The sequence below is a fragment of the Pipistrellus kuhlii genome, unplaced genomic scaffold (genome assembly GCF_014108245.1).
Source record: "Pipistrellus kuhlii isolate mPipKuh1 unplaced genomic scaffold, mPipKuh1.p scaffold_m20_p_90, whole genome shotgun sequence".
NCBI classification, from domain to species: Eukaryota; Metazoa; Chordata; class Mammalia; order Chiroptera; family Vespertilionidae; genus Pipistrellus; species Pipistrellus kuhlii.
In genome coordinates, this window is record NW_023425596.1 from 605,909 (window position 1) to 626,369 (window position 20,461).

A 20,461-nucleotide genomic window follows, 5' to 3' on the forward strand; every position below is an offset into this window, starting at 1 on the left:
GCCACCTGGCAGGCACTCTGCCGAGTCCCCGATGTCCGAGGGCCCCTCCGACTCCGGGGTGGGCGCCAGGAACAACACCCCGTTCCACAGAGGAGGGAAACTGAGGCCCGGAGCTGACAGCACAGAGCCTGGAGCGAAGCCAGGAAGCAGCGAGGCCCCCCTCCTGCTTCCCTCTCCCCCGCACCCCGCACCCGGCACCCGATGACCTTTGGCCATTACTCACCTCTGACTTGGGGTGATCATTGGGCCCCACCCTCTGCCTTTATCACTTTCCCAGCGTGGGGAGGGGGGGGAGGGTGTGCAGAGAGGGAGGGGAGCAAAACCTCAGAGCCCCTCTTCCAGGAGCCCTGCTCCCCGCTGCTCCCCACCCCTCACCCCCACCGACCCCCTGCTGAGAAGAACTGAGAAGCCTGCAGGCCTGGAGGTGGCTTTCCAGCCCGCAGCTGGAGGCTGGGACATGGGGGGGGGGGCAGGGGAAGTAGGGGAGTGGGGGTGTGGCCCGGGCAGGGGCAGGGCCAGGGCAGAGTACTTGGCCCTGAGCTGCCCAGGAAACCCCACTCCTGACGGGGCGAGCTCCCGCTGTGCCCCTGAACAGAATCGGCATGAGGCGCCCCCTGTACACCGGCCCCGGCCGCGGCCCTGCCTGGGACGGACTGCTGCTCACAGGTGCGCGTGCGGGGGACAGGGGTGCCCCTCGGCTCAGGGACCGGGGAGGGGCGCCCCTCGGGGAGTTTCCATCCCAGTGAGAGGTGCCCCACTCAGAGCTGCGGCTCTGGGCACTCAGATGCCCCACTCTGAGCTGCCCACCTGTGCTATGGGCCCCTCTCATAAAGGGGGAAACGGAGGCTCAGGCAGGCCCGGCGCCCCCTGCACCAGATCACAGGGCTGGCAAGGACCCCGCCCCAGCCCCTTCCACCAGCCCATCTCACCCAGCTCTGCCCCTCTAATCGTAATTTTTAAGTGGCGATAGTGTCCATCGTAAAATAACTGCAACCCTGGTACAAAGAGGCCTTTGTGACCGAGCTCAGGAGCTTTCACTGAGCACCGTTTCATTCCTGACCCCGTGGTGCAGGGCTGGATGGATCCCGTTCCACAGAGGGGACACTGAGGCACAGGAGGTCATGTACCGTCCGTGGGCCACACAGCAGGGAAGTGCAGAAGGGGGATTTGACCCCCGTGGAGAGCCACACTCATCCACCGCTCAGACAATAAGGGGTTTCCCTCCTTCCCCAGGTCTGGTCCAGTCCGGTTCTGGGTCACTTCAAAACCCCGACTTCCCCGGGTTAATGCTCTGCTTGCGCCCAGCCGGGCCTGTGTCAGGCGGTCGTGGGGGCAGCACAGGACAGGGCGGGCCTGTCTCACGGCCTTTTTCCCTGCCCGGAGCTGTGGTCTGTGCATCCCCTCCCCAACCCCCCCTCCCCCCCAGGCCATAGGCACAGGGGGAAGGAAGAGGGGGGGTTTCTGTTCTCTGGTCACAGTTGTAAGGGGGGGGGCGGTCTGTGTGGCTGGGGCACGGTTTGTGACTGGAACTTCCTGGGTGAGGACACTTCCTGGGTGAGGGGCGCTTCCTGGGTGAGGGGCGCTTCCTGGGTGAGGGGACCTTCCTGGGTGAGGGGCGCTTCCTGGGTGAGGGGACCTTCCTGGGTGAGGGGCGCTTCCTGGGTGAGGGGCGCTTCCTGGGTGAGGGGACCTTCCTGGGTGAGGGGCGCTTCCTGGGTGAGGGGACCTTCCTGGGTGAGGGGCGCTTCCTGGGTGAGGGGCGCTTCCTGGGTGAGGGACCTTCCTGGGTGAGGACACTTCCTGGGTGAGGGGACCTTCCTGGGTGAGGGGCGCTTCCTGGGTGAGGGGACCTTCCTGGGTGAGGGGACCTTCCTGGGTGAGGGACCTTCCTGGGTGAGGGGACCTTCCTGGGTGAGGGGCGCTTCCTGGGTGAGGGGACCTTCCTGGGTGAGGGGACCTTCCTGGGTGAGGGGACCTTCCTGGGTGAGGACACTTCCTGGGTGAGGGGCTTCCATGCAGTGGCCCCCGGAGGCTCGCTGCCACCTCCCGGCCCCCTCCAGCCTCTTTCTGCCACTGTCGCAGGGCCACAGGCCAGCAAGCCCGGCCGTGAGGGTCCTGAAGAACAGCCTGCAGGGCCCTCTGCTCAGGCTCCACCCTGGCCGGCGGGGATCGCGGGGGCACCTTTGCTGTTCCCTCAGTTGTTGCAGGAGGGCCGTGTCCCCCCAGCCCTCTGTTCCTCCGCCCTCCCCTGGCCTGGCGGGCGGGTGTGTGTGTATGTGTGTGTCCCCAGCCCTCACCCCTGGAAGGACTCAAGTTCATTCTCAATCTCCCCCTCTCCCCATCCCAGCTCGGCGTCCTTCTCTCCATGGGCTCGTTCCTGTGGATGTTATTCTGTGTCAGTCTCAGGCCCACAGCATAGCGGTCAGGCACCGGACACGTGTCCCCGATATTTCCAGGACCCGCCTGGCCCCGTGCACAGTCTTCCCGGGCTGTGTCTGCGGGCCGGGGAGAGCCCTGACTCAGAGGTCAGAGGTGAAACAGAAGAGCCACAGGCCCTGGCTCAGCCGAGACGCCCCCTCCGCCTGCCGGGCCCAAACATACCCGCTGTTTTATTTACTCACTTCAGTGGATACTATTCAGGGCGGGGCAGAAGGAGGTTTACAGCTGTTCATACTGAAAATACTATGATAATAAATAATAAAAGAATAAACTGTGTTTCGTATACTCACAACCGTAAACCTACTTTTGCCACACCCTTTATAGAAATACATTTTATTTTTTTTTAATATATTTTATTGATTTTTTTACAGAGAAGAAGGGAGAGAGATAGAGAGCTAGAAACGTCGATGAGAGTAACATCGACCAGCTGCCTCTTGCACACCCCCTACCGGGGATGCACCCGCAACAAGGTACATGCCCTTGACCGGAATCGAACCCGGGACCCTTCAGTCCGCAGACCGACGCCCTACCACTGAGCCAAACCGGTTTCGGCTAGAAATACATTTTAAATATATGTAAAATATAGTTTCTGTTTATTAATGTAATTTATACTTTTCTTTATGCTTATGTAGTATTAATTATAAATTGATATATCATAATCTTATACATAACCATGTCATCTATGTAAAACAATCTATTACATTAATTACATATTATATGATGTATAATTATATAATAATGTTAGAATAGTTATGTGTGATGGTTTTATTAATCTTTTCTTTATGAATAGATTTTAGTTTAGGTATAAAATACCGAAGTTGGACTCTCCTCAGCCCTGAACATTCATGATCTCCCTGAATCGCAGGCACTCCTGTGAAACGGTTACTAATCAACCACCCACCTTGATAAGTGGGGAAACTGAGGCTCGGGCCCCAGAAGCAGCACGTGGCAGAGTCAGGGCTGTAAACCCAGGTCCAGAGGCCTCCGAGTCTGCAGAGGAAGCCAGACTCCCTCCGGCTGGAGGGAGCTGCTCAGCCCCGGGCTTCTCCTGAGGGTGTGGGGGCCCTACCTGAGCCCCAGGGCCCGACCCCGTCGTGTGCAGGACCGCTTCCAGCGCGGAGGCAGCAGGACTTGAAATCGGCCCCTTTGGTCCCAGGTTCAACCAGCACCGTTCGGTGCCCAGCCTGTGCTGGGGACAGAGCCTCCGGGGCTCACAGCTCAGAGGGAGAACACTCCCTCCCCCCGCAGACAGGATGACCCGCAGTGTGGGGGGCAGGAATGGGGTGAGGAGGGAGACCCAGGGCTCAGGGGTGAAGCTGGGGAGACGGTGACCAGGAAGAACCTTGCAAAGCCGTCCAAATCGAAATAACGGCCTCCGACAGGTCTGACATCAGGTGCGCAGGCGGCTTCCTTGTGCTCCTGTTTCATCAAAGCCCAAGAGTGCAGTTTGTGTTCCTCAAGACGAGACAGCAAAGCCCCGGGCAGGCACCTGGGTCTGACACCTCATTCCTGCCACTCTGAGGCGAGAGCTCCCGCCATCCCGTCCGGTCCGGGGAGGGCTCAGCACCCGTTGCCAAGCACAGCTGGCGCCAGGGGAGGCGTGAGGAGAGGGTGCCTGCGCCGAGGCTTGGACGGCAGCTGGAGAAGGAGTTGGAGGAGAACAGCTTCCAGGCGGGGGCACAGCGTGGGCGAAGGCTGGCGGCCAGAGCGCGGTGTGGAGATGGGTGTGACGGGTGCAGACACGAGGGAGGGATGGTGAGAAGAGCAGAGACATGGGCGGGGGTGCCAGGCCGAGGATCTGAGCAGGCCCTGCAGGCACCGGGGAGGCATGGAAGGCTTCTGAGCAGGCGCGGAGATAAGTAACACCAGGGAAGCAGGAAGAGAGAGCCGCCTGGGTCCTGGGGCTGGTGGTGGGACTGCTCCCGGCTCTGCCCTGCTGACCTTGGGTCCGAGCTGCAAGTGTCCTGTGTCTCAGTTTCCCAGCCTGTGGAACAGACCGGAACAGTGGTTCCCAACATGGGGGGCATTCGAGAACGAGTGATTAACAGTGAACTGTTTGCGTTTCTTATGGCTCTAGGGGCCTCAGATACAGCATATAAGTATATATTGTGACATATTTATGCATTTAAGACCTCTATTATGTTTTGGGACTTTATTTGCTATTTTTCATATCACTTTATATTATTATTATTTTTTTTTTTTTTAACAATTTCTCGGTGATGTCTTCCTCAGTCCTTCAACTGTCCTCTGGTTCTTTCATTTTCCTCTTTCGTGGATGCCACGTTCTTTGGGAGCTTGTTTAGACCAAGTTCATGGCCTTTTAGGCTTCCTCCACGGGAACAGGAGCTCGCCTTTTGAATAACCCTATATAACAAAAGGGTAATATGCAACTTGACCCCAACGGCAGAACGGCAGAATGACCACGTGACCAATCATGTGAGACCACCCCTCGCGGGCCCTGATTGCCTGATGGCGAATGGGGAGCTGGGGGGAGGGGGGGAAGGGACACAGGCTGCACCAGGCCCAGGTCCTGCCCCGCCAGTTGCCCCACACACAGAGGGCGACCCGTGGCGGAGGTGGGGCTGGCAAGCAGGTGGGAACGGCCAACCTCTCGGTCCTCCCCCACTCCCCCATCTCGGGCGGGCAGGCTCTGACAGCCAGGGAAGATGGCCCGGACACCGTAGGCCAGGCCTGGGGACCGTACCCCACACGGGTTCCATGCCCCGGGCCTCTGGAAAGAATTATGTGTCACGGGGTGGAGGGGCATCGGGATTCCAGAGATGCTTAGGTGGGGCTTGGCCAAAACATGTTGGGAACCAACCTCGGTGGTTGAGGGGCTCGGGGAGGCGATGGTGGGAGAAGGTGGCACAGTCCCTGGCACTCAGCCAGCATCTGGCGTCAGACCGCCTGGGGCTGCCCCGCGACCTCTCACCCCTTCCCGGGCTCCGCACGGTTGTCCATGCCGATGCTGCCGGCTGCGGGCGTCACCCCCAGCCTCTCCTCCTCACCACTTCCCAGGAGAGCGCTCAGCCTTCGTTCTATAAGCGAGCATTTCTGATCCTGAACATGGAACCCCTTATTTTATGACTTTATATCTTTAAAAGGCATATTTACAGTACATCCAGTACTTGTAATTATGGGGGTAATAATAATAATAATAAAGCCTTGACCAGTTTGGCTCAGTGGATAGTGTCAGCCTGCAGACTGAAAGGTCCCAGGTTCAATTCCCATCAAAGGCATGTACCTTGGTTGCAGTCACATCCCTGGTGGGAGGTGTGCAGGAGGCAGCTGATTGATGTTTTTCTCCATCGATGTTTCTGACTCTCTCTCCCTCTCCCTTCCTCTCTGTTAAAAAAAAAATCAATAAAATATATTAAAAAATAATAATGATGATGAAATTCCAGTCCTAATGTCAAGCATCTATCTGGCAGTCACCTAGTTAGCACACCATTGTAAGCACTTGACACGCGTTAGATCTGGGAAGCTTTAGTCTGCCCTCTGCGTGGGGTTGCACCAGCGGTGTGAGCTCCCTGTGCCCTCGGTCTCACTGACAGCTTCAGACTCGTGGACGTTGGCCAATCTGCTAGGCGCAAAGCATTCCTGTTACCTCCGCTTGTTTTCATTTCCGTTTATCTTGCTGTGAGCACAGCTGAACCTTGTCCCTATGTCAAGAGACGCTGTATTTTCTTTTCTCAGAATCACCTACCCATCTCTCCTGTATATTTCCCTGTTAGGTGGTTGGTATTGTTCTTATTGGTTTCTAGGAGCACTTGACGTATTAGAGAAGTGAGCACTTTGTCTGTGATATCAGTTGCAAATGCTTTTCCCTGGTAGGTCATTGTTATAGTGACTTTGTGTATGGTGGGTTTTGTTTTTTGTTTGTTTGTTTTTTAACTTTCATAGGAGTTTCTTTTTATTTTTGTCAAACTTTTCCGTCTTCTTGTTGTTAATTCTCACTCTGGGATATTTTTCTGTTGGTTTTTAGAGAGAATGGAAGGAAGAGGGAGAGACATAGAAAAACATGGCCGAAACCGATTTGGCTCAATGGATAGAGCGTCGGGTTGGGAACTGCAAGGTCCCGGGTTCGATTCCGGTCAAGGGCATGTACCTTGGTTGCGGGCACATCCCCAGTAGGGGGTGTGCAAGAGGCAGCTGATCGATGTTTCTAACTATCTCTCTCCCTTCCTCTCTGAACAAAAATCAATAAAATATATTTTAAAAAAGAAAAAGGAAAAGGAAAACATGGATGTGAGAGAGACACATTGATTGGTTGCCTCCTGCATTCCGGTCAAGGTACGTGCCCTTGACCAGAATCAAATCTGGGACCCTTCAGTCCATGGGCTGACGCTCTATCCACTGAGCCAACCGGCCAGGGCAAACTCTTCCATCTTTTATGGAAGGAGCTTGTGTTCTTACTGCAACCAGCACCATTCCAGGGAGAGGTCACAGAGTGGAGTGGGCAAGAGCAGAGGTCTGGAGACAGACTCCGAGGGCTCGGCTTTAAGCTCTGAGCGACTCGGAAATCTAATGAGAGGAAGTGAGAGAAACTGAGGGCGGGGACTCACTCCACAGTGCACTTCAGTGGCTGAGAATTTCGACTCCGTAGGTGCTGCTTACCGCCGGTCACATCCTGGGGAGAGGCCTTGAATCCTTTGCATCTTTGCTTCTTCGCCTCAAATAGGGCTGGAATGGCTGGATCGGTCAAGGTGGGGACAGGAAGGAGGTGGTGAACTCAAAGGGAGCAATGAGCAGGGTCTGGCAAAGGGACAGTTTGCAGAGGTGAAGGCAGGGTGTTGGTAAAGCGACATGGGACCTGCAGCACCCAGGGGCTCGCACCCGTGCAAGAGGGAGAGACAGACGACCGCCCAGTAGGACGCAGCCCACCTGTGCTGATGGGCTTTGTTCTATAAGCAGGCATTTCTTTTTTTCTTTTTTCTTTTAAAATATATTTTATTGATTTTTTTTACAGAGAGTGGAGAGAGAGATAGAGTTAGAAACATCAGTGAGAGAGAGACATCGATCAGCTGCCTCTTGCACACCCCCTACTGGGGATGCACCCGCAACTAAGGTACATGCCCTTGACCAGAATCGAACCTGGGACCTTTCAGTCCGTAGGCCGACGCTCTATCCATTGAGCCAAACCGGTTTCGGCAAGCAGGCATTTCTGATCCTTAACATGTAACCACTTATTTTATGACTTTATATCTTTAAAAGGCATATTTACAGCACACCCAGTACTTGTCATTGTGGGGGCAAGAATAATAACAATGATGAAAATTACAGTTCTATTGTCAAGCGTCTATCTGGCAGTCACCTGGTTACCACACCATTGTAAGCACTTGACACGCATTCTATTTGGGAGGGAGGGAGAGAGGGAGGGAGCTGTGGGACCGGCAACTGCAAGGTCACTCCCACGGTCAGAAGCAAAGGGCACGGGGCCACCGACCAGGGAGCTCAGAGAGGCCACAGAGCTCCCTGGTTACAGTGCGGCCGACCGCCCAGTGTAACGTGTGCGTCGTGGGGTCGTGGTATAAGGAACATGTGAGATAACACGTGTGCGGTGCTTAGAACCGTGTCTGGCTGACAAGAGGTTCTCACCGAATGTTCTTTTCCCATCCTACAATGTTTTTCATGATCCCTGTTGTGAACGTCAACTCTCCCTGTGCCGGCCTCGTCCTCCCCAGCACAGGAAGGGCTGCTGGGGGCGGCATCGCACCTTGGGTCCCACTTACTCCCCTCTTGTCTTCTCTCCCCACCCCCACCCCTCCTCCAGGCACCCTGCTCGCATCCTGCATCTGCCCTGCCTCCTCGGAGCTGCCCGCCTCTGCGCCTCCAGACACCGTGACAGAAGGAGCCGGGGCTCTCCTTCCTGTCCCCAGGAGCCGCGATGGCCTTCTCTCCACTTCCTGGTCCCGAGTGCACGAGGCCCAGCAAGACAGCCCGGTCTTCTCCCACGAGGGCCTCCGGGGGCCCGGCCACGCTGGCCGCGCGATGCCGGGTGCCCCAGCCAGCCCGGTCATCAGAAACATGACCAGCTACCCTGCGGTGCTGGACCCCAGGAGGGGACGCAGGAGTGTGGCAGAGCAGACACAGGACAAGGGTGAGTGGGGCTCAGAGCCGGGCCCATCAGAACCCCTTCTGTGCCAGCACTCAGTGGCTCCCGAACAAGGCCCCTCCGACGAAACCTTAAAATAGGAACCATCTCTTTAGTCCATGACTCCTCTGGACCGTTCTGGCCTCACTCGTATGTCTGTGGTCAGCCAGGGAGGGCCAGGGCCCTGACAGGTCCGGGGTGGCCACTGCCATATGCCCGGCAGTGGCCTGGCATGTTCACAGATAGGAAGAATTAAATCATTAAAATGTTCATAATCCGAAGCAATCTATAGACTCAATACAATTTCTCTCCAGATACCATGGTGTATTTCAAAGAACTAGAACAAATATCCTAAAAATGTATCTGGAACCACACACACCTAAAAACAAACAAACAAACAAACAAACAAATCTAAGTAGCCCCAGCAATCTTGAGAAAAAAGAACAAAGAGAGAGAAATCACACTACCTATTATCAAACTATATTCCTCAATGCCATAGTAATCAAACAAGCATGGCACTGGCATAAGAATAGGCATATAGCCAAAACCGGTTTGGCTCAGCGGTAGAGCGTTGGTCTGCGGACTGAAAGGTCCCAGGTTCGATTCCGGTCAAGGGCATGTACATTGGTTGTGGGCACATCCCCGGTAGGGGATGTGCAAGAGGCAGCTGGTCGATGTTTCTCTCTCATCGATGTTTCTAGCTCTCTATCCCTCTCCCTTCCTCTCTGTAAGAAAAATCAATAAAATATATTAAAAAAAAAAAAAAAGAATAGGCATATAGATCAATGGAACAGAATAGAAAGCCTGGAAATAAACCCATTAATATTAATTAATATTTGTCGAAGGAGGCAAGAACATACCATGGGGTAAAGATAGTCTGTGCAATAAATGGGGGAAAATGGACCGATATGTGCAAAAAAAAAACCAAAAAAAAACCAACTCGACCAACTGCTTACATATACACAAGAATAAACTCAGCCCTGGCTGGCTTGGCTCAGTGGATAGAGCATCATCCTACGAACTGAAGGGTCCCAGGTTCAATTCTGCCCAGGGGCACATGCCTGGGTTGTGGGCTCGATCCCCAGCAGGGGGCGTGCAGGAGGCAGTGGATCGATGATTCTCTCTCATGATTGATGTTTCTCTCTTTTCTTCTCCCTTCCTCTCTGAAATCAATAAAGAAATATATTTTTTAAAAAGTTAAAAAAAAAAAAAAGAAAGAAAGAAAAAACTCAAAATAGTTTAAAGACTTAAATGTTAGACCGGAAACAATGACAATGATAGGAGAAAGAATAGACAGTAAAATCTCGGACATTTCTTGTAGCAATATTTTTTCTGATATATCTGCATGGGCAAGGGAAACAAAAGAAAAATAAATGGGAATACATTCAACTAAAAAAGTTTTGCATAGCCAAGGAAACCACCAACAAAATGAGAGACAACCCACTGAATGGGCAAACAGATACATCTGATAAGGGGTTAATATCCAAAATTTATAAAGAACTTACAAAACTCAACACCAGCCCTGGCTGGTGTGGCTCAGTTGGTAGGCCATCATCCTGTACACTGAAAGGTTGCTGGTTTGATTCCCAGTCAGGGTCCATGCCCGGGTTACGGGTTCAATCCTCAATTAGGACATTGCAAGAGGCTGCTTATCAATGTTTCACTCTCTCTCTCTTTTTTAAAAAATATATTTTATTTATTTTTTATAGAGAGGAAGAGAGAGGGATAGACAGTTAGAAACACTGATGAGAGAGAATCATCGATTAGCTGCCTCTTGCACACCCCCACTGGGGATGTGCCCACAACCAAGGTACATGCCCTTGACCGGAATCGAACCCGGGATCCTTGAGTCCACAGGCCAACTCTCTATCCACTGAGCCAAACCGGTTTCGGCTCAATGTTTCACTCTCATATCAATGTTTTTCTCTCTGTGTCTCCCTTCCTCTCTCTATAAAACAAAACAAAACAAAAAATCACCTTTTAAAAAACAACAGCAGCCCTAACCAGTTTGGCTCAGTGGATAGAGCGAATCTTGGGTTCTATTTCAGTCAAAGGTACCTCAGTTACAGGCTCAATCCCCAACCCTCCTTGGGGTGCATGCGGGAGGCAACCAATCTGTGTCTCTCTTGCATCTATGTTTCTCTCTGTGTGTCTCTCCCCTTCCACTCTCTCTAAAATTCAATGGAAAAATATCCTCGGGTGAGGGTTAACAACAACAACAAACCACACACAAAAAAAGAAAACAATAGAAATTAAAAGACAAAAAAAAAAGGAAACAATCCGATTTGAAAATGAGCATAGGACCTGAATAGACACTTCTCCAAAGAGAACATACCGATGGCCAATAGACATATGGAAAGATATTCAACATCACTAGTCACTAGAGAAATGCAAGTTAGAATAACAGTGAGATATTACCTCACACCTGTCAGAATGGCTATCCTATACAATAAAAGCCTAATATGCAAATTGTTCCCTCTGGTGATCGTTCAACAAGGAGATGGGGAGTTTGACCACTTGCTATGACAGGTGCTGACCACCAGAGGGCAGTACAGAACATGGCAGGCTTTGGCAATGCCCTGCAACCTCTCACTGGCTACCTGGGGGCAGGGGTGACGGGGATAGAGGTGCGGTAAGAATGTGGGGTGCCTGCCGAGCTCACTCTTACACCCCCTGGTACTCTTCCCTGGAATACCAGGGCTCATTTGCTGGGAGCCCCCTCCGGCCCCACCACCACCACCACCACTCAGATGCTGGGTGCCTGTGCAGCCCCTTCCGGGTGAGCTGGGCTCATGCAGGAGCCGGTGTGGGAGGCCAGCTGGGAGAGAGCGTGCTGCCCGCCTGGCTTCTGTGCCCTGGCCCACATTGTCTGGCTGCGCTCTCCGCATCTCCGTGTGGGGACTCGGGCACCGTGACTCAGGCTGAGGGGACCGCATGGGGGCCCAGGGGCCCATGTCCTGCCCAGGACCTGCCCTTCCACAGCAGGTGCTTGCACCGGCACCAAGCAGCCGCTCTGAGCCTATAGGCCCATGCATAGGCAGAGCAGTTGGGGTCGGGGCGGGAAATCCCCCACAGTGAGCAAGCAGACAGCAGGGCCATGCTTGCCCCTGGCTGTGGCAACAAGGGGAAAGCAGATCCACACAGAGAGCAGACACCAGGGCCTGCAGGCAGGTCCGCAGAGAGCAGAGAACCACGGGGAGCAGGACTACGCCATTAGTAGGACATCCCCTGAGTGCTCCCAGATTGGAGAGGGTACAGGTTGGGCTGAGGCACCCCCACCCCCACCCATGCACGAATTTCGTGCACTGGCCCCCTAGTGGGAGTTATGTAAATATCCCAGCCCCACCGCCCCAGCTGGCCCAGGGAGAGGCGAGGAGCTGGGGAGTGGTTGCATTCTGGACTATTTTGAAGGCAGAGCCCCCAGGATTTGCTGATGGATTAGATGTGGGTGGGGGAGAAAGAGGGGAGTAAAGGGGGCCTCTGAGGCTTGGGGCTTGAGCCTCTGGCTCCTGGGGGATGCTCTTTACAGACAGACACACACAATTCTCCCCCGTCCAATTCCTATTTTATTTTATTTTATTTTATAACTGAAAGAGGTTTGGGTTTTTTAGGGTCAGGTTAAGGATCAGAGAGAACACAGCTGGGATTTGAACCTGGGGAGTGTGATGCCATGGTGAATGGGGAACCTCCGCATGGACCTCATTTAAGATTTCAGTGCAATGCCAGAGAGCTCACAGAAGCTTCCTGGAGCAGGTGGTGCCTGAGCTAAGCCTTGAGGAGGAGAAAGCTCACCATGTGCAGAAACAAGAATCAATGTAACAGGTGCCTAGACTGGGTGTGTGTTTTTTTGTTTGTTTGTTTGTTTGATATATGTATATATATATATATATATATATATATATATCTTTATTTATTTATTATATTTTATTGAGTTTTTACAGAGAGGAAGAGAGAGGGATAGAAAGCTAGAAACATCATCAGTTGCCTCTTGCACGCCCCCTACTGGGGATGTGCCCCCAACCAAGGTACATGCCCTTGACCGGAATCGAACCCCGGACCTTTCAGTCCGCAGGCCGACGCTCTATCCACTGAGCCAAACCGCCTTCGGCTAGACTGGGTTCTTCTATGAGCCAAACACCATTCATTCTGCACGCGTGTTAACTCCCCGTTTGCTATACCGCGAGGGAGACCCAGGCTTGGGAGGCGGGGGGTGGGGGTGGGGGTGGAGGGGGTGGGGGGTGGGGCTGGGATATTTACATAACTCCATGTTCTGTACTGCCCTCTGGTGGAGGGGGTGGGGGGTGGGGGGTGGAGAGACCATTTAGCAGATTGCAATCAGCATTCAAAACTCAAAATGAAACATAATACGAAGTGGCAGAACGCGTTACTCCTAGCGATGATGGCTAATTTTACGACATGTGTCTTCCGGTTGCCTGCGGTGTGTGTTCAGGAACGAACATGCTGAGTGAGATCTGAAGGGCATTTCTTACCGAGGGTCACGCCCGAAAAGGCTGGGAAGGCACTGGACCTCCCAGTCCCTCCGCGCCCTCACGGCCTTCCTCCCTGCGCACACAGACTTCGAGCTGCTGCTGCTCACCTTCCCGGAGACCTCGCTGGGCGTCGTCCGCAGCGAACTCAACTTCTCGGTGGTCCTGGGGTGTGTGCCCAACCGGATCGCGCCCTCGCTCCTGATCCACTGGACCTTCCACGGGCAGCCCCGGGGCACCGGGGAGAAGCTGCTCCTCCGGCGGCTGGCCCGGGAGCACCTGGGCACCTACACGTGCTCGGCCCGGAGCAGCCAGGGACAGCCCTCCGCCAAGTCCGTGGACGTCTCCCTGCCGGGTGAGTCCCCTGCGCCCTCGCTGGCCGCTGGCCGGTCTTCCTGGCTCCCCGGGACCCCCTTGGGTGAGCTTTACAGCCACGTGGTCAGCACATCGGGCCTGCCTGGCCCGTGTGACGGATGGCAGGCTGTGGCTCAGCTCTCACGGACGCTCAGCCCATGACCTGGAGCCGGCTGCCCAGGATTGTCACCTCCTGGGCGTGACTTTTGGAGCCCCTCCGCCTCGCTGAGCCTCAGCACGTGACCGTGGGAACGTGCAGGTGCTAACGTAGCACGTGGTGCTGAGCACGGGCATGGAGTTTGAGGTCCGGCTCCACTTCCTGGCCGTGCGACTTTGGGCCATCGCCTTGCCTCAGTTTCCCCACCTGTGAAACTGGAAAAATAAGAGGAACAATCAGTCGCTATAACGCGCATTGACCACCAGAGAGCAGACGCCCTGGTGGAGCTGCGCCCTGGTGGTCCGAGTGCTCCCACAGAGCAGAAGCCGGGCTCAAGGCTGGTGGGCTCAGCGGCGGTGGGGGGACCCTCTCCCACCTCGGTGGCAGCGCTAAGGATGTCCGACTGACAGCTCAGGCCTGTTCCCATGGAGAGCAGGCCTAAGCCATCAGTTGGACATCCCCAGACTGCCAGAGGGTGCAGGCCAGGCTCAGAGACCCTTCCTCCCCCGTGTTACTGCTGCCCAGGATTCCATGCACCAAAGTATAGTTGTGAGCATTCAATGAGATAAGCAGGTGAACAGCGTAAGAGAACAGTGCCTCACGCTACTGAACCCTAGTGAATATTTGATACGCACTAGATACCCTGTTTCCCCGAAAATAAGACAGCGTCTTATATTAATTTTTTCTCCCAAAGTTGCGCTAGGTCTTATTTTCAGGGGATGTCTTGTCTTTCCCTGCGCTAGGTCTTATTTTTGGAGAATGTCTTATTTTTGGGGAAACACAGTAGTATCCTTGCTACAATTAGCATTTATCAATATTATTAACTGGAGGCCCAGTGCAGGAAATTCGTGCACTGTGTGTGTGAATGGTGGTGTCCCTCAGCCTGGCCTGCATCCTCTCGCAGTCTGGAAGTCCTTAGGGGGATATCCAACTGTTGGCCCATGGAGAGTGGGCCTAAGCCATCAGTCAGATATCTTTAGTGCTACCACAGAAGCGGGAGAGGGTCCAGCCACCACCGCTGAGCCCACCAGCCTTGAGCCTGGCTTCTGCTGAGCAGAGCTTCCCCTGTGGGAGCATACAGACCACCAGGGCGCAGCTCCTGCGTTGAGCGTCTGCTCCCTGGTGGTCAGTGTGTGTTATAGTGACTGGTTGTTCTGCCGTCCGGTCGATTTGCATGTTAGCCTTCCATTATGCAGGATTTTGTGATGGTTTCCGTAGGCAGCAGGTGCCTGAGATCCTGGGCAGCGATAACAAGAGCAGCTGGTGGCTGGGATAAGAAAAGGGGTTTGGGAGCTGGTTGAAGCTGGTTTCAATTCCTGCCCCGGTGCCCTCCTGGCCAGGTGGCTCCCGTTCTCTGAGTCTCACTTTCCTCCTGTGCATACGACTGTTGTAATGGCTGAGGTAACGCCGTGGACGATGCCGACAGAATACCTGTCAGCAGCAGGTGCTTTAACAGTCTGATGCTCTACCGACTGAGCCATCCGGACTCTGCAGCAGGTGCTTTAACTAGCAGCAATGAGCATGACTACCCTGTTTCCCCGAAAATAAGACAGTGTCTTATATTAATTTTTTCTCCCAAAGTTGCGCTAGGTCTTATTTTAAGGGGATGTCTTATCTTTCCATGCACTAGGTCTTATTTTCGGAGGATGTCTTATTTTCGGGGAAACACAGGTATTATTTTTCCTGTTTTTATTCACGGAGGACAAGTGGCTTGGAGTGGGCTAGACGGACTCAGAGGAGCTGGCCAGCAGGGAACCGGGGGAGGTGTTTGGGCAGCAGAGAACACGTGAAAAGATCCAGAGCGCGGAGAGGCGAGGGTGATAGAAAGCCTGGCTTGGCTGGGTCCCAGAGGGCTGGAGTCCGGGGGGGGGGGGGGGGGTGTTGGGGAAGGGGTGGTTCAGGATTTGGATTTGAGATGATTCACTGGGGGGGTGAGGGGGAGTATAAAACTTGTAGCACCTGGTGACCTTGAGATGTTCACTGAGAAAGATAATACTTCTAAGACCTTCTTTACTCGTTCATCAACTGTTCAGGAGACGTCCACTGAGCACCCACGGACGTAAGGGAGCAGGGGAGAGGGAAGGCTGGGGTGTGGGACCCACGGGGATGCCTGACCCAGCAAGGGGATCAGGGAGGGCCTTCTGGAGGGAGGACCTCTGAGCTGGTACTGGAACACAGAGCAGTGACCAGGCCAAAGGGAGAGAAATGGCACATGAGGGGTTCCGGGGGCACAAACAAAGGCCCAGCTGAAACCGGTTTGGCTCAGTGGTAGAGCGTCGGTCTGCGGACTGAAAGGTCCCAGGTTCGATTCTGGTCAAGGGCATGTACATTGGTTGTGGGCAGCATCCCCAGTAGGGGGTGTGTAAGGAGCAGCTGGTTGATGTTTCTCTCTCATCGACATTTCTAGCTCTCTATCTCTCTCTCCTCCTCTCTGTAAAAAATCGATAAAATATATTAAAAAAACAAAAACAAAAACAAAGGCCCAGACGTGGGGGGGGAGAGAGAGAGAGAGAGAGAGAGAGAGAGAGAGAGAGAGAGAGAGAAAGAGAGAGAGAGAGAGGTGAGCTTACTAATTTAGCGAGTCCAATGGGTGGCTTATGAAGTGGGGTGAGGAGAGAGGAGGCTGGCCAGGTGGCAGAGCCTTGAAGGCCACGGTGAGGGGTACTGGGGGGTCACGGCAAGCTTTTGAGCAGAGGAGGCACGGGTCCTGTTTGAGCCTCAGAGAGGACACGGACTTCCGTACGGTGGGACGAGGGGTGGGGAGGGGCTGGGGCAGGAGAGCAGGGAGGAGGCCTGGGCAGAGACCTGGAGGATGGGGAGGAAGGGATGGGCGGGAGCGACATGGAGGCGCGGGGGTGGCGGGAGTGGGGGTTGTGGAGGGAGGATGGTTGCTCCTGTCTCACCCGTTCTCGGTTTCCAGAAGCCGACATGGGCTCCATGGATGAGCCCATCGACCCGGACCCCGTCCTCACGCTGTCAGGAGGATCTGCCATCGCCCTCCTGGTGGCCGGATGTGTGGGGCTGGTGGTCGTGATGCTGGGAATCGGCTCCGCCATCGTCCAGATCCAAAGGTACCGTCTGTCCCCGGCCCTGGGCCTGGACCGCCCGCCCCAGCAGCAAAGCAAGCGAAACGCCTCCTCCCGAGGAGCTTCGGGCGCGTTCCGAGAGGATGGCACTGAGCCCGGAGGGCGCCATCTGCCTCCTCCGTCCCCCCCGGGGCCACAGGAGTCGGGAGAGGGTTTTGATGCTGGTCTGTCTGGTGCAAATGCCAGTTCCATTGCTGACCCGCCGTGAAGCCACTTCCCCTTTGCGTGCCTCAGTTTGCCTACCTGCAGAATGGGGAAGGCACCAATAACACCCGCCTCACAGGGCTGCTGTGAGGAGTAAACAGGCGAATATTCCTAAAGCGCCTACAACAGTGTCTGGGGTACAGACACATATCGGTTGGGCACCTGCCTCTGTGAGCCAGGGGCTGGGGATTCTGTGGGGATTAATAGTGCGGAGTCCCTGCCCCCAGGAACTCTCGTCCTAGGCAGAGGCCAACGATTGTGTGACGACCCAGGGAATGAACGACAGGCCGCATGTGGAGGCTGATGAGTGCAAAGGAGAGGAATGAGGCCGGGAGGGGGACAGGGAGTGTGGGGACTAGGAGCAACGGAGCTAAGTCAGTCCAGACATCCCCGGGAGAGGGACATGTCAGCAAGGACATGGTGCAAAGGAAAGGAGGGAGGGAGCCCGTGAGTACGAGGGAGATGGGGGGAGACACAGGGCACACCTGGCAGAGGGAACCGCCCGTACGAAGGCCTGAGGTGGGACGTGCCTGGCATGTTAACTAAAATTGCAAGGAGCCCTTGCCGGTTTGGCTCAGTGGATAGAGCGTCGGCCTGTGGACTGAAAGGTCCCAGGTTCGATTCTAGTCAAGGGCATGTACATTGGTTGCGGGCACATCTCCAGTAGGGGGTGTGCAAGAGGCAGCTGATTGGTGATTCTCTCTCATCAATGTTTCTAACTCTCTATCCCTCTCTCTTCCTCTCTGTGAAAAAATCAATAAAATATATGTATTTTTTAAAAAATTTGCAAGGAGGCCTGTGTGGCTGGAGTGGCATGAGGGATGGGAAAGAAGCATGGTCTGGGATCTGAGAGGAAAAGAAGGCACCAAACAGGGGAAGGTGTCTGGGTCCGGTCAGTACCTGGCCTTTGTTCTGAGTGAGATGGAGGTCATGTGGGTTTAGAGCCGAGGAGGGATTGAATGAATGAATGGAAGGATGAATGAATGAATGAGTGACTGCCTCTGTGGTGGGCAGAAGTGCTCAGTCGTTCTGACTTACATGTGAATCCTAGCTGTGTCAGCCATCGTCCTGCTGTAATAACTTACCTGTATTGAATGCCTGCTAGGTGCTTGCTAAACACTATTCGTTTCAGTCTCCACGAGAGAGGGCAGCAGGGCGGGGTAGCGGTGAAGATCTCGTTTTTTGTCAGAGAGGAAACGAAGGCTCGGGAAGAGGTGACTGGCTTCAGACCCCACAGCTGGAGAGAAGGGGTTCCAACTCAAAGCCCTGCCTCACTCCCAGGTCCAGTCTCCGACCCCCGCTGCCTCTTTTCTCACCACTAACAATGCACACCGTTGTAGCTTAGGGACGGAGGAAGAGAAATCTGCAAGTTGAACTGGTTTGGCCAGGCCTCGGGGCCCAGACCTCTGGTCTGCGCATTCCATGGGGAGCCTCCTGGAGGCGGGGAGGGCCAGGCTTCGGCCTGAACCGCCCCCATCACCTTCACTGTGGCATTTCCGGGATCCTCGGGATGAGCCAGGATCTTTGAGTCATGAGAACTCTCAGCGGTGGGTTCTGTTCTTGTCCTCGTTTTCAAAACGAGTGGAACCAAAACTCAGAGAAACTCATCAACTCGCCCAATGACAAACAGCCGGTACCTGGCTGACCCTGAACCAAACCCAGACCCGATTCCAAAACCAAGTTCTTAGGAAGGAAGAGTGAGAAATCAGGCTGGCGTGATCCTCCTCGCCCAGACCACCCCCATTTCCTGTCTCCCGGAGTGCGTTGGAGGTGTCACCTGTGGTCCACCCCGTCATCTTGGCCAAGACCCATTTAGTTTCAGACAACAGATCACTTCTGGCATCTGCCAGAAGGAACCAGCCTGGTTGAATTAGCAGTGACCTTGGAGATGAGGTCATGGGAACATGGGTGACTGTCTGGATGCTGCCATTGGGGAGGGGAGGTCCTCAGAAAAAGAAGGGTGGGGTGGGGTGGGGACCTCACACACACCAACCACACCCACCAAGGGCCAGCAGAGACCACTCTTGTTTGCCATGGCCAATAGGATGTGGCGGAAGTGGTGATGTGTCATTCCCCATGAAGGCCATGGATCCCAAATGAGGCTATTTGGGTCCATTCCCGCTCTGCCATGTGCTAGCGAGTGAGTCCTGTAATGCTCTGTGCCCCATCTGCAAAACAGGGGTAACGGTAATGCTTACCTCAAAGTATGGGTGTGCAAGGACCTAAGACAGTGGGAGGGAAGCCCAGTAAAGAGTACCTGGTGTACGGTCAGCCTTCAATAAATGTATTTATTATTATAGTGACTGTGATGATAATGTTTCTTCATTCCATTGCAGATCTGACAGGGGAAGGATCCAAAGATGCTGCTGAAGTGTGAGTACGTGCCTGTCAGCCTGGGAGCTGATGCCACAGAGGGTGGGAAGAGAATCCTCTGTTCAGGGATGAGATGAAGTTTCCTGGGGGCTCCATGGGAGATCTCCTCCCTCCTGGTTTCCTGATCATGTGTTTGTTGTATGTTCCCCCGTTGTTGAGAGCCCTGGGGACCAATTATCCAAGACACCCCATCTGCCCCTCTCACCCAACTCCTGGAAACCACCCCCACAAGCAGTGTATATATTTCATAAAACTCTTGGGATGCCAGCAAAAAAAACTCACTGTAGTGCCTCAATAAAAAAAATATAAGGAAGCGTTTACTATTAGGACCCAAGAAGATTTTTCAGGAATCCAAGGGTGTATCAGTTAGCACTTGCTGTGTAACAAACAATACCTTCCCATACTTAAGTCTTGAAACCACAGCTATTTATCTAGCTTCCAATTCTGTGGGCTATCAATGTTAGCTGGGCCATTCTTCTGGTCTCTGTTGGGCTCACTCATGCATCGTGGTCAGTTGGCAGACTGCCTAAGGGGTGCCTGGCATAGGATAACCTCACCTGGGAAGACCAGCCTCTCTCTGCATCTTTCTCATATCCCAGCAGGCCCACCCAAGCTTGTTCACATGACAGAGGCAGGATTCCAAGCGTGAGAACAGAAGGGGCAATGCGTGGCAGGGCCTAGGTTAGGGATTGACACATCACCACTTCTGCCACATCTTATTGGCCAGAGCAAGTCACATGACCAGCCCAGATTCAAGAGGCGGGGAATTGGGACTCCGCCTGTTAGTGGGAGGGGAAGAACCCGGTGGCCATCAGTGCTTGGACCAGGGCGGTTGCCTCTCTCTGCCTCGCATCCCTCCCTTTGCAATCCTCTCCGCCAGGAACACGGATTCACAGTTCTCTGTCTCTTTCCACAGATGGCTGCTCAGTGCTTCTCCCTTCGAGAGGAGAAAGACGCCATCCCACGGTTTCCACGCCTGTTTCAGGGAACAGCCCAACTTAGCCAAAACCCCTTTGCCTTGTTTCTGGAACAGTGGGAAAGGCATCCGGTGGGCTCACTTGTTCCCACCACTGTGGCTGGAGAGGGGGCAGGTATAATCAAAGCCCTGGGAGCTCCGAGCTACCTGTGGGGGCTCAGTGCTCAGAAAACGGGGGAGTCTGGCCTTGCAGGGCAGGTATCCCCCATATATGTCTGCAACAAGAGAAGAAGGCTTCCAAAGGCACGGAAATGGGGTGGGGTTCACCACCCCCAACAATCACACAAGATT

At 54.3% G+C, this 20,461-nt stretch overlaps 1 protein-coding gene and 1 long non-coding RNA gene across 2 annotated transcripts; one reads left to right on the top strand and one right to left on the bottom strand.

Annotated features, from left to right (window-relative positions):
• The first annotated feature begins 502 nt into the window (after positions 1-502).
• On the top strand, positions 503-19,500 carry IGSF23 (immunoglobulin superfamily member 23). The gene is made up of 5 exons (XM_036428719.2): positions 503-666; positions 8,213-8,539; positions 13,109-13,375; positions 16,452-16,602; positions 19,158-19,500. The coding sequence occupies exons 1-5, from the start codon at positions 603-605 to the stop codon at positions 19,189-19,191; spliced, it is 843 nt and encodes a 280-aa protein (XP_036284612.1). The 5' UTR covers positions 503-602; the 3' UTR covers positions 19,192-19,500.
• LOC118713917 lies at positions 1,996-20,439 on the bottom strand. The gene is made up of 3 exons (XR_004986443.1): positions 20,253-20,439; positions 14,139-14,144; positions 1,996-2,008 (listed from the first exon to the last, which is right to left on the bottom strand). It is a non-coding gene; the product is annotated as an uncharacterized LOC118713917 (long non-coding RNA).
• Positions 20,440-20,461: the final 22 nt, after the last annotated feature.